Source organism: Salmo salar, chromosome ssa09 (assembly GCF_905237065.1).
Source record: "Salmo salar chromosome ssa09, Ssal_v3.1, whole genome shotgun sequence".
NCBI classification, from domain to species: Eukaryota; Metazoa; Chordata; class Actinopteri; order Salmoniformes; family Salmonidae; genus Salmo; species Salmo salar.
Genome location: NC_059450.1, coordinates 131067358 through 131084460, shown reverse-complemented (window position 1 = coordinate 131084460; position 17103 = coordinate 131067358). Strand labels below are relative to the sequence as shown.

The 17103-nt window shown below is 47.2% G+C and overlaps 1 protein-coding gene across 1 annotated transcript in view; it reads right to left on the bottom strand.

Annotated features, from left to right (window-relative positions):
- LOC106612781 (membrane-associated phosphatidylinositol transfer protein 3) overlaps positions 1-17103 on the bottom strand; it is a 177180-nt gene that overhangs the window by 54692 nt on the left and 105385 nt on the right. Inside the window, exons 9-10 of the mRNA XM_045724624.1 lie at positions 6572-6729; positions 4824-4994 (exon numbers count right to left, since the gene is read on the bottom strand). Coding sequence (XP_045580580.1) covers positions 4824-4994; positions 6572-6729 — 329 coding nt within the window. The remainder of the gene's footprint in view (positions 1-4823; positions 4995-6571; positions 6730-17103) is intronic.

Here is a 17103-nt window from a genome sequence, read left to right as displayed (position 1 = left end):
GGCAGGTGGGTAGGAGAGGGGGAGAGGGCAGGTGGGCAGGAGAGGGGGTAGAGGAGAGGGCAGGTGGGTAGGAGAAAGGGGGGAGAGGAGAGGGCAGGTGGGTAGGAGAGGGGGGAGAGGGCAGGTGGGTAGGAGAGGGGGAGAGGAGAGGGCAGGTGGGTAGGAGAGGGGGGAGACCGGCAGGTGGGTAGGCGAGGGGTGAGAGGAGAGGGCAGGTGGGTAGGAGAGGGGGGAGAGGAGAGGGCAGGTGGGTAGGAGAGGGGGGAGAGGAGAGGGCAGGTGGGTAGGAGAGGGGTGAGAGGAGAGGGCAGGTGGGTAGGAGAGGGAGGAGAGGGCAGGTGGGTAGGAGAGGGAGGAGAGGGCAGGTGGGTAGGCGAGGGGTGAGAGGGCAGGTGGGTAGGAGAGGGGGGAGAGGGCAGGTGGGTAGGCGAGGGGTGAGAGGAGAGGGCAGGTGGGTAGGGGGGCAAGGGGGTAGGAGGCACCAGGAGAACCAGGAGATAGAGACCACAACTCCACTATCAGTATTGAAATGGAGGGGAGTTAAGGAGAATGAAAGCACCAATGTTGTTGTGAACAGCAGACAGAAGGAGGAGATTTTCATGATTATACTGGGGCCTTGAAACGTCTCTTTACTACAGCCTGGCTTCAAAGGCATACTGTTCTCTCTCTGTGTGTGTGGTGTGTGCATGGGTGTGTATGTGTGTTTGTGTGTGTGTGTGTGTGCATATGTATAATATTGCTGCAGTGCAATGCAAGGACTGAACTCTTCCTGTGCGATATGAAAGACATAACCATACAAACTCAGCAGTTGACAGTTGCAGAGCCTTGGCTGTTTGTCTATTACAGTTGCATTTCAGTCAATAGAAAAACAACCAAACAGAAAGATTATTTTCTCTGTATTACTGCCCTTCCTCACAATAAAGCCTCCACAATGTGGATGGGTACTGATGGTAGAGCCTTAACCATTGGAGTAGGATTATATCGCTTCTCCATGTCACCATCGCTTTAAATCATTTCCACATTATAGCACCAAAGGAAATTCGTGTTTCAGTGTGTGTGTGTGTGTGTGTGTGTGTGTGTGTGTGTGTGTGTGTGTGTGTGTGTGTGTGTGTGTGTGTGTGTGTGTGTGCTGCTGCGTGGGTGTGTTTTAATTTAACTCATACTTTGACAGCCTCTGAGCCTGATCAGTGGATTTAGTGGCGTAATTAAAAATCAGCAATGCTGTGAGAGGCTGTGGCTGTGTCCCAAATGACACCCTATTCCCTATAGGAGGACTGTGAGAGTGTGAAAGTGTCTCCTTGCTGAACACCCGTCTCGCAAACTACTGATGCACCATGAGATTCCTCCCCTCTAATTAAACATCATGTTTTCTAACTGACAGGGACTTCTGAATAGGATGACACATATTGTCAGTAAGCAGTTTGCTAATGTGGGGAGTTGCTAACAGCTAATTTGCCGTTGTTGTGACATTATTGTAATTATTTGCGGTTACTTCATGTAAGTAGGTTTCCTTCAGCATTTTATGTCTGTGGCACTCCCTTATGAACTATAGGGCAGAAGCCTTTCTCCTGTTTCTGTAGCGTGAAGCAGCTTGATGTACAAGTACACCCCCTGGACAGAACCAGAACGGCCGTAGGTTGCAGTGTACTGTACATCCTTCGTACTACTATCGCCCTATGATTTACCTTGAGAGAAGCAGGGGCAGAGGCAAGGTGTTTAAGTCTCAAAGTCCCAGAAGGAGGCTAAAAACATTATTTAAATAAATCGGTGCTTCATTAGAGTGTTAAAGCCAGCCCTCCTGTCCCTGCTGGGATTATTGTGCTACCTAGTACCTACCTACCCTGACACATCTAGCCCAGTAATACCACACACACACACACACACACACACACACACACACACACACACACACACACACACACACACACACACACACACACACACACACACACACACACACACACACACACACACGCGTCTGAGTCTGATCCTCAGAGAGGTCTCAGGTTAACGTAACACACAAGAGGATGAATTATAATGACTTTGAAATGCAAGGCTTTGGGCCAGACTCGCCTATGTTTCTGTTAGGAAAACAGACAGTGAGAGCCTCAGTTCCACCACTGTGTGTGTGTGTGTGTGTGTGTGTGTGTGTGTGTGTGTGTGTGAGAGTGTGGATGTGCACGCATTTGTGTGTGTGTTTCAGAATATAATAAATCCTAGCATTACCTTCTCACTACACACCAAATCAAATGTATTTGTCACATGAGCCGAATACAACAGGTATAGACTTAACTGTGAAATGTTTACTAACGAGCCCTTTCCCAACAACGCAGAATTATAGCGTAATAAAAAATGTATACATAAAAAAAGGAAATAGTAACACAATAAAATAACAATAACGAGGCTATATACAAGGAGTACCGGTACTGAGTCAATGTGCAGGGGTACGAGGTAGTTGAGGTAAGTGAGTTAAAATGTACATGTAGCTAGGGTTAAAGGTGACTAGGCAATCAGGATAGATAATAAACAGAGTAGCAGCAGCGGATGTGAAGAGGTTGAAGGAGTGTCAAAGTGTGTCTGTATGAGTGTGTGTGTGGCATCAATATGCATGTGTGCGCGTGTGTGTGTGTGTGTGTGTGTGTGTGTGTGTGTGTGTGTGTGTGTGTGTGTGTGTGTGTGTGTGTGTGTGTGTGTGTGTGTTGGAGTGTCAGTGTAGTATGCGTGAGTGTGTGGGTAGAGTCCAGGGAGTGTGCATAGAGTCAGTCCACAAAAAAAACTACAATGCAAATAGTCGCAGGTTTAGGAATGTAGCTGAAGAATTGCAACATTTACCTGGAGTTAACTCTGTAAATAGCACTGCTGGGTGATTTAAAAAGTCATAATAAATTGATCAATAATATAATAATAAAAATGTGTATCTTTAATTTACAACCTGTAGAAACTATGACAATAAAAAGGTTCAGAACATTTGTGAAACATCACAGCACAGTTTAAAAATACATGGCAAATAGAAATAAAAACTGGATGGTCTTCAGAGGTAGATGGGAGGGGTTGAGGGTAGCTGAAGGATGGGATTAAAAACAAACACAACTTAACTAATGTAAAATACATTGTGTCTGTTAAATGTATATAGTATGTTTAAGCTGGAAGTAGAAGCCTAAGTGTTGTTGTCCATTAGTTTACTCCAATTTGGGGAGGGGTGGTAGGGTTAGGTGAAAATAATAAAGGACGATCCATTTTAAATATATATATATATATTTTATACATATATTGAAAAAAATATATATGGTGGATTGGAAATGATGCAGATAATTACATTGAAGGAAGCTACAGTCTATCTAGAGTATTTAAGCTGATTTACTCCCCAAAATAAAAAGAAAACATATATAAAAGAAAAACATTTGTTCAGGTTGCCATTTCATGAGCTGTTCAGCAGCCTTATGGCTTGGGGGTAGAAGCTGTTCAGCAGTCTTATGGCTTGGGGGTAGAAGCTGTTCAGCAGTCTTATGGCTTGGGGGTAGAAGCTGTTCAGCAGCCTTATGGCTTGGGGGTAGAAGCTGTTCAGCAGCCTTATGGCTTGGGGGTAGGAGCTGTTCAGCAGCCTTATGGCTTGGGGGTAGAAGCTGTTCAGCAGTCTTATGGCTTGGGGGTAGAAGCTGTTCAGCAGCCTTATGGCTTGGGGGTAGAAGCTGTTCAGCAGTCTTATGGCTTGGGGGTAGGAGCTGTTCAGCAGCCTTATGGCTTGGGGGTAGGAGCTGTTCAGCAGTCTTATGGCTTGGGGGTAGGAGCTGTTCAGCAGCCTTATGGCTTGGGGGTAGAAGCTGTTCAGCAGTCTTATGGCTTGGGGGTAGGAGCTGTTCAGCAGTCTTATGGCTTGGGGGTAGAAGCTGTTCAGCAGCCTTATGGCTTGGGGGTAGAAGCTGTTCAGCAGTCTTATGGCTTGGGGGTAGGAGCTGTTCAGCAGCCTTATGGCTTGGGGGTAGAAGCTGTTCAGCAGTCTTATGGCTTGGGGGTAGAAGCTGTTCAGCAGCCTTATGGTTTGGGGGTAGAAGCTGTTCAGCAGTCTTATGGCTTGGGGGTAGAAGCTGTTCAGCAGTCTTATGGCTTGGGGGTAGAAGCTGTTCAGCAGTCTTATGGCTTGGGGGTAGGAGCTGTTCAGCAGCCTTATGGCTTGGGGGTAGAAGCTGTTCAGCAGTCTTATGGCTTGGGGGTAGAAGCTGTTCAGCAGCCTTATGGCTTGGGGGTAGAAGCTGTTCAGCAGTCTTATGGCTTGGGGGTAGAAGCTGTTCAGCAGTCTTATGGCTTGGGGGTAGGAGCTGTTCAGCAGTCTTATGGCTTGGGGGTAGAAGCAGTTCAGCAGTCTTATGGCTTGGGGGTAGGAGCTGTTCAGCAGTCTTATGGCTTGGGGGTAGAAGCTGTTCAGGAGCCTTTTGGTCCCAGATAGCAGAAAGAACGGTCTATGACTTGAGTCTTTGACAATGTTTAGGGCCTTCCTCTGACACCGCCTGGTATAGAGGTCCTGGATGGCAGGGAGCTCGGCCCCAGTGATGTACTGGACTGTACGCCCTATCCTCTGTAGCGCCTTGCAGTCGGATGCCAAGCTGTTGTCATACCAAGTGGTGATGCAGCCAGTCAAGATGCTCTCAATGGTGCAGCTATAGAACCAACCTACTTACAATTCTCCAAATGTTTCACACTGACTTTGAAATGCAAAACCCAAAATATGATTAATACATTACAGTGATACAATTATAACAGAGAATACACCGGTATCGCCTCCTTAGTTGAATTGATTTTGTATTAACAGTTTCCCTCTGACTCACCTATAAGTGTGGAGCGTCCGTCTCCCAGGGGGTAGCGCTGGTAGCGCGGCATGGGGAAGGGGGGCAGCTTGTGGAAGAGGGGCTCCAGCAGGGGCTCCAGTCTGGAGGCAGAGGGGTCCGAGGGGTAGAACAGGTTGAAGATCTGGGTGCAGGCAGGACGGAGTTGGCTTACTGAGGGACACAGGACAGCAAACAGCCGAGATTAGGGAGCGCTTAGTCTGTGAACTAATAAATTATAAGGCTTGTGTGTATGAAATGTGATGTGTGGGAAAGGTAGCCCCACACTCTTCTCAATTTACATCAACAACATAGCAGTAGGAAGCTCTCTCATCCATTTATATGCAGATGATACAGTCTTATACTTTGCTGGCCCCTCCCCGGATTGTGTGTTAAACGCTCTACAACAAAGCTTTCTTAGTGTCTTTCTCTGCCCTTTACCTTGTTCTGAACACCTCCAAAACAAAGGTCATGTGGTTTGGTAAGAAGAATGCCCCTCTCCCCACAGGTGTGGTTACTACCTCTGAGGGTTTAGAGCTTGAGGTAGTCACCTCATACAAGTACTTGGGAGTATGGCTAGACGGTGCACTGTCCTTCTCTCAGCACATATCAAAGCTGCAGGCTGAAGTTAAATCTAGACTTGGTTTCCTCTATCGTAATCGCTCCTCTTTCACCCCAGCTCCCAAACTAACCCTGATTCAGATGACCATCCTACCCATGCTAGATTACGGAGACACCATTTATAGATTGGCAGGAAAAGGTGCTCTCGAGCGGCTAGATGTTCTTTACCATTTGGCCATCAGATTTGCCACCAATGCTCCTTATAGGACACACCTCTGTACTCTATACTCGTCTGTAAACTGGTCATCTCTGTATACCTGTCGCAAGACCCACTGGTTGATGCTTATTTATAAAACCCTCTTAGGCCTCACTCCCCCCAGATATTTACTGCAGCCCTCATCCTCCACATACAACATCCGTTCTGCCAGTCACATTTTGTTAAAGGTCTCCAAAGCCCACGCATCCCTGGGTCGCTCCTCTTTTCAGTTTGCTGCAGCTAGCGACTGGAACGAGCTGCAACTAACACTCAAACTGGACAGTTTTATCTCAATCTCTTAATTCAAAGACTCAATCATGGACACTCTTACTGACAGTTGTGGCTGCTTTGGATGATGTATTGTTGTCTCTACCTTCTTGCCCTTTGTGCTGTTGTCTGTGCCCAATAATGTTTGTACCATGTTTTGTGCTGCTGCCATGTTGTGCTGCTGCCATGTTGTGTTGCTACCATGTTGTTGTCATGTTGTATTGCTACCATGCTGTGTTGCTGCCATGCTATGTTGTTGTCTTAGGTATCTCTTTATGTAGTGTTGTGTTGTCTCTCTTGTTGTGATGTGTGTTTTGTCCTATATTTATATTTTTTAATCCCATGCCCCCTTCCCCGCAGGAGGCCTTTTGCCTTTGGGTAGGCCGTCATTGTAAATAAGAATTTGTTCTAAACTGACTTGGCTAGTTAAATAAAGGTTAAATAAATAAATAAAAAATACATATATTTGTAGTCTAGAAAGGCTCTAAAAAGCTGCATCTGCTGTATGTAGTAGAATTATAAACTAGTGGTCTTTACAAGCAAAATAAGTATGAAGATCGATCTGGTCCATCAGAGAGGTAGCTAAACATTGTTGGGAAGGTGTTGCATCAGGGACTGCCTGGACACAGAGGAGTGTGAGAAGTGGGTGTGTTTCTCTAACACCTACCCTGGACAGCAGGCAGTACCGTGCGTCTCATGGCCAGCACCAGACCCAGTGGACAGCCCAGCAGGAAACATTCAGAGACCTCGAAGTCAAATCTCCCTGGGTTCAAAATCAGACTACTGCTGCTGCCGGGACGCAGGTCCACCCCCTCCTGCATCAGACTGGTAGAAGAGGAAGGAGAGAGGGAGGTGCAGAGGGAGGGATGGAAGGAGAGAGGGAGGGAGGTACAGAGGGAGGGATGGAAGGAGAGAGGGAGGGAGGTGCAGAGGGAGGGATGGAAGGAGAGATGGAGGTAAAGTGGGAGGGATGGAAGGAGAGGGAGGTGCAGAGGGAGGGATGGAAGGAGAGAGGGAGGTGCAGAGGGAGGGATGGAAGGAGAGAGGGAGGTGCAGAGGGAGGGATGGAAGGAGAGAGGGAGGTGCAGTGGGAGGGATGGAAGGAGAGGGAGGTGCAGAGGGAGAGATGGAAGGAGAGAGGGAGGTGCAGAGGGAGGGATGGAAGGAGAGAGGGAGGTGAAAGAGAAGAGGGAGGTAGAGAGAAGAATTATAAACCAAATCTACGAATGTTGCAAAAGAGTGAGACGAGGGAGGCTGACTGTAATTTAAATACAAGCCTGCATCTCAATCACTCAGTATAATGGATTTTGACAACTCAGTCCACTGTGTGTGTTCTGAGTGGGCAGGTAAAATAACAGGATGGTTGAGCATGTGTGTGGTAAGCACATGTTATCTGGGAGAGGAGACCGGGGCTTTAGTAGGGCCCTTGACCATTCTGACTCAGTCTGAAAAGCTCTCCTCTCTCTCTTTGGCAGAGCAGAGAGACAGATGGGGCTTGCGGATGTTTGAACAGCCAAGCTAGCCTTAAACCCACTGCCTGGCTATAAATCTACACACCCTGAAACTGTATAAGACCTCCTGACCCTCCAGTCCAACCAAAACTAAGAGAGAAGGATTATGGTCTGTGGCCAGCCCAAGAGGGAAATCCATCCGCCTTAGATTGCCGGCTGCTCCCTTTGTCTTTCGTCTTCCTACTGCCTGCCTCTCTCACTTGCTCTAATTTCTGACCTCCTCTCCTGCCCTCCATTAATCCACCTCTTTCTGCTGGGGTCTGAACACCACAGGCTGTCATCTTATTGGCAACGAGAGAGATAGAGTTGGAATGAGAGAGTGAAGGAAAGAGAGATGGAGAGATTCAGCTTCAGAAAACTTTGTCCTCAGAGAGTCAATTCCTTTTGCAGCAGTCATAGGACATATCACATATGAAAAATAAAAGAAAATAGCAAAGGATATTTACAAGGCAGTAGGCAGGGTAAGTACAGATTCATAGCGCAAGTGCTAAAGTGCAATTAGTCCAACATTTTGTTAAGCTGCAGAATTGCATTCTGAATAAAAGAGTACTTGGCCCTATTTTTTTAACCTTAGGTAGTCTGTACCTGAGGCTAGAGGGAAGGAGCTGGAAACTGGAGTGGAGTGGGTGAGAGGAGTCAACTCCTATTTTACTCGCCTTATGGAGGGCTCTGCCCAGGTAGAGAGATGACAGTTCTTGCTGTTGCTGCCCCACGATTTTCCCGCAAGTCCTGACTATCTTGCCCAACCTATTTTTCCGTGCAACCTTGATATTCCCAAACCAGCAGGTCAAGCAGTAGGATAGAATTCTCTCAATGAATGCTTTATAAACGAGAACCATGATGGTTAGATCAACATTAAAAAAGTGCAGTTTCCGTAGGAAATAAATTCTCTGTTGGCCTTTCTTAAAAATAGCGTCAGTACACTGATCCCAGGACAGCCGGTTGTGACTAGAACACAGTATTTGTACTCCTCCACTATTTCGATAGGCTCACCTTTCATCAGTGATGGTGTGAGCATGGTAGTGTTCCTTCCAAAGTCAATCACCATGTCCTTTGTTTTTGATGAGGGAGAGAGAGAGAAGGAGAGAGAGAAACTCTCTGACCGATCACGACTTCAACAGAGGAAGGAGAAAAGGCTTTCGTTGTTAGCAGAGGGCCTACTGGGAAATCCCCTGGTTGAGGTGGAAAAAGAAGCTCCTGACAGGCAGGTGACCCGGAGACATGCAGGCTTCCCAGAGGCCCCTGAGGAGTGGGCTGATGCCTGGGAATCACAGTTCTAATAATAGCCTAAACTGAGCCGGAGCAGAGCCCTCCATGTGACCAGGTGGTGATGCCCTGTGCTCCTCCTCCGTCCTCCATCCTCCTCCTCCGTCCTCCACACTGCTGAGCTGACTGGGGTTTTAATAAAGAGAATAACTAGCAGGGGGAGAAGACGATAAGAGGTGCGTCACCATGGACACGCTGCAGAATCAGTGTGAACAAGTCAAATCTCAGAGAGTAGGGCGCCAATAGTAGGGCACCCTATTCCCTATATAGTGCATTACTTTTGACAAGAGGCCCAAAAGAAATGCACTAAATAGGGAATAGGATGCCATTTAGGATGCAGCTTAGGTTCCCAGGGATCTGGCTACTGTAGCCATACAAATAAAATGCTATTTCTAAGACTGTAACTACGCTGACGCGGGCTTCACTGGAGCATGTGATTTGGAATGGGAACACTGGTTGCTTGATGCTGCTTAATTGGTAGCATGGTAGCATGGTAGAGAGCTAGGCGCTCCCCATCCACCCAGCAATAGCGACATTCACCTGCAGTAGTCAGTCTCCTATGCACACTGGCACTGCCACAAATAGGCTATTTATAGCCCAGAGCAGGCCGGCAGGTAGACAGGGAAGCTGGAAGGCATATAGATAGACAGAAAGGCAGGCAGGCAGACAAGCAGACTGGCAGGCAGAAAGGCAAGCAGACAGGCAGGCAGAAAGGCATGCAGGACGGCAGAGAAACAGGCAGGTAGGCAGGCAGAAAAGCGGATAAGCAGACAGGTAGACAGGCAGAAAAGCGGACAAGCAGTCCGGTAGACAGGCAGAAAGGAAGGCAGAAAGGCAGGCAGGCAGGTAGACAGGAAGAAAGGCAGATAGAAAGGGACATATTGATGACAGAGTGACACACATAAATAGAACATCCCATGACAACCTGGCTGAGGGCCAGAGAGGTACAGTACTTCTGGGTTAACCCATCACAGTACATAGATGGATAGACTTGCACTCATTCACACATCATTCAAAATGTCACTAGAAATGTCTGGAATAAACATTGGGTATGAAACTGCGTGATAAGAAAACATGTATTCAGATATGACTCTAATGACAGTGGTATATGCCAAGAATGTGATGGTAGGAGTATATTATTATGGGATTTTCGCTAAGTCTGAGTATCAACAGTATTTAACCTTTATCTTCATTGAATCGGAATGTCAACAGAGTCCTTGCCAAGAGAGGTAAAAGGCAGAACAATCCCCACTGTGTCTATCACTGAAATGAGCAAAGAGAAAAGTACTGTTACTACCTCCTCATAATCCAACCACAGTGCATCAATTGCACTCTTGGAGGTATTGTCCACACTTTTGGAGGACAATAGAAATTTAAATTAGAGTTAGGGTTGAGCCGGGTGTGGACATGTAGCTAGTGTTAGAGTTAGGGTTATGGTTAGGGTTGAGCCGGGTGTGGACATGTAGCTAGTGTTAGAGTTAAGGTTATGGTTAGGGTTGAACTGGGTGTGGACATGTAGCTAGTGTTAGGGTTAGGGTTAAGGGTTAGGGTTGAGCTGGGTGTGGACATGTAGCTAGGGTTAGGGTTTAGGGTTAGGGTTGAACTGGGTGTGGACATGTAGCTAGTGTTAGGGTTATGGTTAGGGTTAGGGTTGAACTGGGTGTGGACATGTAGCTAGTGTTAGGGTTTAGGGTTAGGGTTGAACTGGGTGTGGACATGTAGCTAGTGTTAGGGTTATGGTTAGGGTTAGGGTTGAACTGGGTGTGGACATGTAGCTAGTGTTAGGGTTATGGTTATGGTTAGGGTTGAACTGGGTGTGGACATGTAGCTAGTGTTAGGGTTTAGGGTTAGGGTTGAACTGGGTGTGGACATGTAGCTAGTGTTAGGGTTTAGGGTTGAACTGGGTGTGGACATGTAGCTAGTGTTAGGGTTTAGGGTTAGGGTTGAACTGGGTGTGGACATGTAGCTAGTGTTAGGGTTATGGTTAGGGTTGAACTGGGTGTGGACATGTAGTTAGTGTTAGGGTTAGGGTTGAACTGGGTGTGGACATGTAGCTAGTGTTAGGGTTATGGTTAGGGTTGAACTGGGTGTGGACATGTAGCTAGTGTTAGGGTTAAGGGTTAGGGTTGAACTGGGTGTGGACATGTAGCTAGTGTTAGGGTTTAGGGTTAGGGTTGAACTGGGTGTGGACATGTAGCTAGTGTTAGGGTTATGGTTAGGGTTGAACTGGGTGTGGACATGTAGCTAGTGTTAGGGTTATGGTTAGGGTTGAACTGGGTGTGGACATGTAGCTAGTGTTAGGGTTATGGTTAGGGTTGAACTGGGTGTGGACATGTAGCTAGGGTTAGGGTTATGGTTAGGGTTGAACTGGGTGTGGACATGTAGCTAGTGTTAGGGTTATGGTTAGGGTTGAACTGGGTGTGGACATGTAGCTAGTGTTAGGGTTTAGGGTTAGGGTTGAACTGGGTTTGGACATGTAGCTAGTGTTAGGGTTTAGGGTTAGGGTTGAACTGGGTTTGGACATGTAGCTAGTGTTAGGGTTAGGGTTAAGGGTTAGGGTTGAACTGGGTGTGGACATGTAGTTAGGGTTAGGGTTATGGTTAAGGGTTAGGGTTGAACTGGGTGTGGACATGTAGCTAGGGTTAGGGTTAAGGGTTAGGGTTGAACTGGGTGTGGACATGTAGCTAGTGTTAGGGTTATGGTTAGGGTTGAACTGGGTGTGGACATGTAGCTAGTGTTAGGGTTAGGGTTAAGGGTTAGGGTTGAACTGGGTGTGGACATGTAGCTAGGGTTAGGGTTAGGGTTGAACTGGGTGTGGACATGTAGCTAGTGTTAGGGTTATGGTTAGGGTTGAGCCAGGTGTGGACATGTAGTTAGGGTTAGGGTTATGGTAAAGGGATAAACTGGGTGTGTACATGTAGCTAGGGTTAGGGTTATGGTTAGGGTTGAGCCGGGTGTGGACATGTAGCTAGTGTTAGGGTTATGGTTAGGGTTGAACTGGGTGTGGACATGTAGTTAGGGTTAGGGTTTAGGGTTAGGGTTGAACTGGGTGTGGACATGTAGCTAGTGTTAGGGTTATGGTTAGGGTTGAACTGGGTGTGGACATGTAGCTAGTGTTATGGTTATGGATAGGGTTGAACTGGGTGTGGACATGTAGTTAGTGTTAGGGTTATGGTTAGGGTTGAACTGGGTGTGGACATGTAGCTAGTGTTAGGGTTATGGTTAGGGTTGAACTGGGTGTGGACATGTAGCTAGTGTTAGGGTTATGGTTAGGGTTGAACTGGGTGTGGACATGTAGCTAGTGTTAGGGTTATGGTTAGGGTTGAACTGGGTGTGGACATGTAGCTAGTGTTAGGGTTTAGGGTTAGGGTTGAACTGGGTTTGGACATGTAGCTAGGGTTAGGGTTTAGGGTTAGGGTTGAACTGGGTATGGACATGTAGCTAGTGTTAGGGTTAAGGGTTAGGGTTGAACTGGGTGTGGACATGTAGCTAGTGTTAGGGTTATGGTTAGGGTTGAGCCAGGTGTTGACATGTATCTAGTGTTAAGGTTAAGGGTTAGGGTTGAACTGGGTGTGGACATGTAGTTAGGGGTTAGGGTTATGGTTAAGGGTTAGGGTTGAACTGGGTGTGGACATGTAGCTAGGGTTAGGGTTAAGGGTTAGGGTTGAACTGGGTGTGGACATGTAGCTAGTGTTAGGGTTATGGTTAGGGTTGAACTGGGTGTGGACATGTAGCTAGTGTTAGGGTTAGGGTTAAGGGTTAGGGTTGAACTGGGTGTGGACATGTAGCTAGGGTTAGGGTTAGGGTTGAACTGGGTGTGGACATGTAGCTAGTGTTAGGGTTATGGTTAGGGTTGAACTGGGTGTGGACATGTAGCTAGTGTTAGGGTTTAGGGTTAGGGTTGAACTGAGTGTGGACATGTAGTTAGGGTTAGGGTTATGGTTAGGGTTGAGCCGGGTGTGGACATGTAGCTAGTGTTAGGGTTATGGTTGAACTGGGTGTGGACATGTAGCTAGTGTTAGGGTTAGGGTTAAGGGATAGGGTTGAACTGGGTGTGGACATGTAGCTAGTGTTAGGGTTAGGGTTAAGGGATAGTGTTGAACTGGGTGTGGACATGTAGTTAGGGTTATGGTTATGGTTAGGGTTGAACTGGGTGTGGACATGTAGCTAGTGTTAGGGTTAAGGGTTAGGGATGAACTGGGTGTGGACATGTAGCTAGTGTTAGGGTTAGGGTTAGGGTTGAACTGGGTGTGGACATGTAATTAGGGTTAGGGTTAAGGGTTAGGGTTGAACTGGGTGTGGACATGTAGTTAGGGTTATGGTTAGGGTTGAACTGGGTGTGGACATGTAGCTAGTGTTAGGGTTTAGGGTTAGGGTTGAACTGGGTTTGGACATGTAGCTAGGGTTAGGGTTTAGGGTTAGGGTTGAACTGGGTATGGACATGTAGCTAGTGTTAGGGTTAAGGGTTAGGGTTGAACTGGGTGTGGACATGTAGCTAGTGTTAGGGTTATGGTTAGGGTTGAGCCAGGTGTTGACATGTATCTAGTGTTAAGGTTAAGGGTTAGGGTTGAACTGGGTGTGGACATGTAGTTAGGGGTTAGGGTTATGGTTAAGGGTTAGGGTTGAACTGGGTGTGGACATGTAGCTAGGGTTAGGGTTAAGGGTTAGGGTTGAACTGGGAGTGGACATGTAGCTAGTGTTAGGGTTATGGTTAGGGTTGAACTGGGTGTGGACATGTAGCTAGTGTTAGGGTTATGGTTAGGGTTGAACTGGGTGTGGACATGTAGCTAGTGTTAGGGTTAGGGTTAAGGGTTAGGGTTGAACTGGGTGTGGACATGTAGCTAGGGTTAGGGTTAGGGTTGAACTGGGTGTGGACATGTAGCTAGTGTTAGGGTTATGGTTAGGGTTGAGCCAGGTGTGGACATGTAGTTAGGGTTAGGGTTATGGTAAAGGGATAAACTGGGTGTGGACATGTAGCTAGGGTTAGGGTTATGGTTAGGGTTGAGCCGGGTGTGGACATGTAGCTAGTGTTAGGGTTTAGGGTTAGGGTTGAACTGGGTGTGGACCTGTAGCTAGTGTTAGGGTTAGGGTTTAGGGTTAGGGTTGAACTGGGTGTGGACATGTAGCTAGTGTTAGGGTTTAGGTTAGGGTTGAACTGGGTGTGGACATGTAGCTAGTGTTAGGGTTAGGGTTAAGGGTTAGGGTTGAACTGGGTGTGGACATTTAGTTAGGGTTAGGGTTATGGTTAGGGTTGAACTGGGTGTGGACATTTAGTTAGGGTTAGGGTTATGGTTAGGGTTGAACTGGGTGTGGACATGTAGTTAGTGTTAGGGTTATGGTTAGGGTTGAACTGGGTGTGGACATGTAGCTAGTGTTAGGGTTTAGGGTTAGGGTTGAACTGGGTGTGGACATGTAGTTAGGGTTAGGGTTATGGTTAGAGTTGAGCCGGGTGTGGACATGTAGCTAGTGTTAGGGTTATGGTTGAACTGGGTGTGGACATGTAGCTAGTGTTAGGGTTAGGGTTAAGGGATAGGGTTGAACTGGGTGTGGACCTGTAGCTAGTGTTAGGGTTATGGTTAGGGTTGAACTGGGTGTGGACATATAGCTAGTATTAGGGTTATGGTTATGGTTAGGGTTGAACCAGGTGTGGACATGTAATTAGGGTTAGGGTTATGGTAAAGGGATAAACTGGGTGTGGACATGTAGTTAGGGTTAGGGTTAGGGTTGAACTGGGTGTGGACGTAGTTAGGGTTAGGGTTAGGGTTGAACTGGGTGTGGACATGTAGTTAGGGTTAGGGTTAGGATTGAACTGGGTGTGGACATGTAGCTAGGGTTAGGGTTATGGTTAGGGTTGAACTGGGTGTGGACATGTAGCTAGTGTTAGGGTTATGGTTGAACTGGGTGTGGACATGTAGCTAGTGTTAGGGTTAGGGTTAGGGTTGAACTGGGTGTGGACATGTAATTAGGGTTAGGGTTATGGTAAAGGGATAAACTGGGTGTGGACATGTAGTTAGGGTTATGGTTAGGGTTGAACTGGGTGTGGACATATAGCTAGTGTTAGGGTTAGGGTTAGGGTTTAACTGGGTGTGGACATGTAATTAGGGTTAGGGTTATGGTAAAGGGATAAACTGGGTGTGGACATGTAGTTAGGGTTAGGGTTAGGGTTGAACTGGGTGTGGACATGTAGTTAGGGTTAGGGTTAGGGTTGAACTGGGTGTGGACATGTAGTTAGGGTTAGGGTTAGGATTGAACTGGGTGTGGACATGTAGCTAGGGTTAGGGTTATGGTTAGGGTTAGGGTTGAACTGGGTGTGGACATGTAGCTAGTGTTAGGGTTATGGTTAGGGTTGAACTGGGTGTGGACATGTAGCTAGTGTTAGGGTTATGGTTAGGGTTGAACTGGGTGTGGACATGTAGCTAGTGTTAGGGTTAGGGTTGAACTGGGTGTGGACATGTAATTAGGGTTAGGGTTAAGGGTTAGGGTTGAACTGGGTGTGGACATGTAGTTAGGGTTATGGTTAGGGTTGAACTGGGTGTGGACATGTAGCTAGTGTTAGGGTTTAGGGTTAGGGTTGAACTGGGTGTGGACATGTAGCTAGTGTTAGGGTTTAGGGTTAGGGATGAACTGGGTGTGGACATGTTGCTAGTGTTAGGGTTATGGTTAGGGTTGAACTGGGTGTGGACATGTAGCTAGTGTTAGGGTTAAGGGTTAGGGTTGAACCGGGTGTGGACATGTAGCTAGTGTTAGGGTTTAGGGTTAAGGTTGAACTGGGTGTGGACATGTAGCTAGTGTTAGGGTTATGGTTAGGGTTGAACTGGGTGTGGACATGTAGTTAGGGTTAGGGTTATGGTTAGGGTTGAACTGGGTGTGGACATGTAGCTAGTGTTAGGGTTAGGGTTAGGGTTGAACTGGGTGTGGACATTTAGTTAGGGTTAGGGTTATGGTTAGGGTTGAACTGGGTGTGGACATGTAGCTAGGGTTAGGGTTATGGTTAGGGTTGAACTGGGTGTGGACATGTAGTTAGGGTTAGGGTTATGGTTAGGGTTGAACTGGGTGTGGACATGTAGTTAGGGTTAGGGTTAAGGGTTAGGGTTGAACTGGGTGTGGACATGTAGCTAGTGTTAGGGTTTAGGGTTAGGGTTGAACTGGGTGTGGACATGTAGCTAGTGTTAGGGTTAAGGGTTAGGGTTGAACTGGGTGTGGACATGTAGCTAGTGTTAGGGTTATGGTTAGTGTTGAACTGGGTGTGGACATGTAGTTAGGGTTAGGGTTAAGGGTTAGGGTTGAACTGGGTGTGGACATGTAGCTAGGGTTAGGGTTAAGGGTTAGGGTTGAACTGGGTGTGGACATGTAGCTAGTGTTAGGGTTATGGTTAGGGTTGAACTGGGTGTGGACATGTAGCTAGTGTTAGGGTTAGGGTTAAGGGTTAGGGTTGAACTGGGTGTGGACATGTAGCTAGGGTTAGGGTTAGGGTTGAACTGGGTGTGGACATGTAGCTAGTGTTAGGGTTATGGTTAGGGTTGAACTGGGTGTGGACATGTAGCTAGTGTTAGGGTTTAGGGTTAGGGTTGAACTGGGTGTGGACATGTAGTTAGGGTTAGGGTTATGGTTAGGGTTGAGCCGGGTGTGGACATGTAGCTAGTGTTAGGGTTATGGTTGAACTGGGTGTGGACATGTAGCTAGTGTTAGGGTTAGGGTTAAGGGATAGGGTTGAACTGGGTGTGGACATGTAGCTAGTGTTAGGGTTATGGTTAGGGTTGAACTGGGTGTGGACATGTAGCTAGTGTTAGGGTTTAGGGTTAGGGTTGAACTGGGTTTGGACATGTAGCTAGGGTTAGGGTTTAGGGTTAGGGTTGAACTGGGTATGGACATGTAGCTAGTGTTAGGGTTAAGGGTTAGGGTTGAACTGGGTGTGGACATGTAGCTAGTGTTAGGGTTATGGTTAGGGTTGAGCCAGGTGTTGACATGTATCTAGTGTTAAGGTTAAGGGTTAGGGTTGAACTGGGTGTGGACACGTAGTTAGGGGTTAGGGTTATGGTTAAGGGTTAGGGTTGAACTGGGTGTGGACATGTAGCTAGGGTTAGGGTTAAGGGTTAGGGTTGAACTGGGTGTGGACATGTAGCTAGTGTTAGGGTTATGGTTAGGGTTGAACTGGGTGTGGACATGTAGCTAGTGTTAGGGTTAGGGTTAAGGGTTAGGGTTGAACTGGGTGTGGACATGTAGCTAGGGTTAGGGTTAGGGTTGAACTGGGTGTGGACATGTAGCTAGTGTTAGGGTTATGGTTAGGGTTGAGCCAGGTGTGGACATGTAGTTAGGGTTAGGGTTATGGTAAAGGGATAAACTGGGTGTGGACATGTAGCTAGGGTTAGGGTTATGGTTAGGGTTGAGCCGGGTGTGGACATGTAGCTAGTGTTAGGGTTTA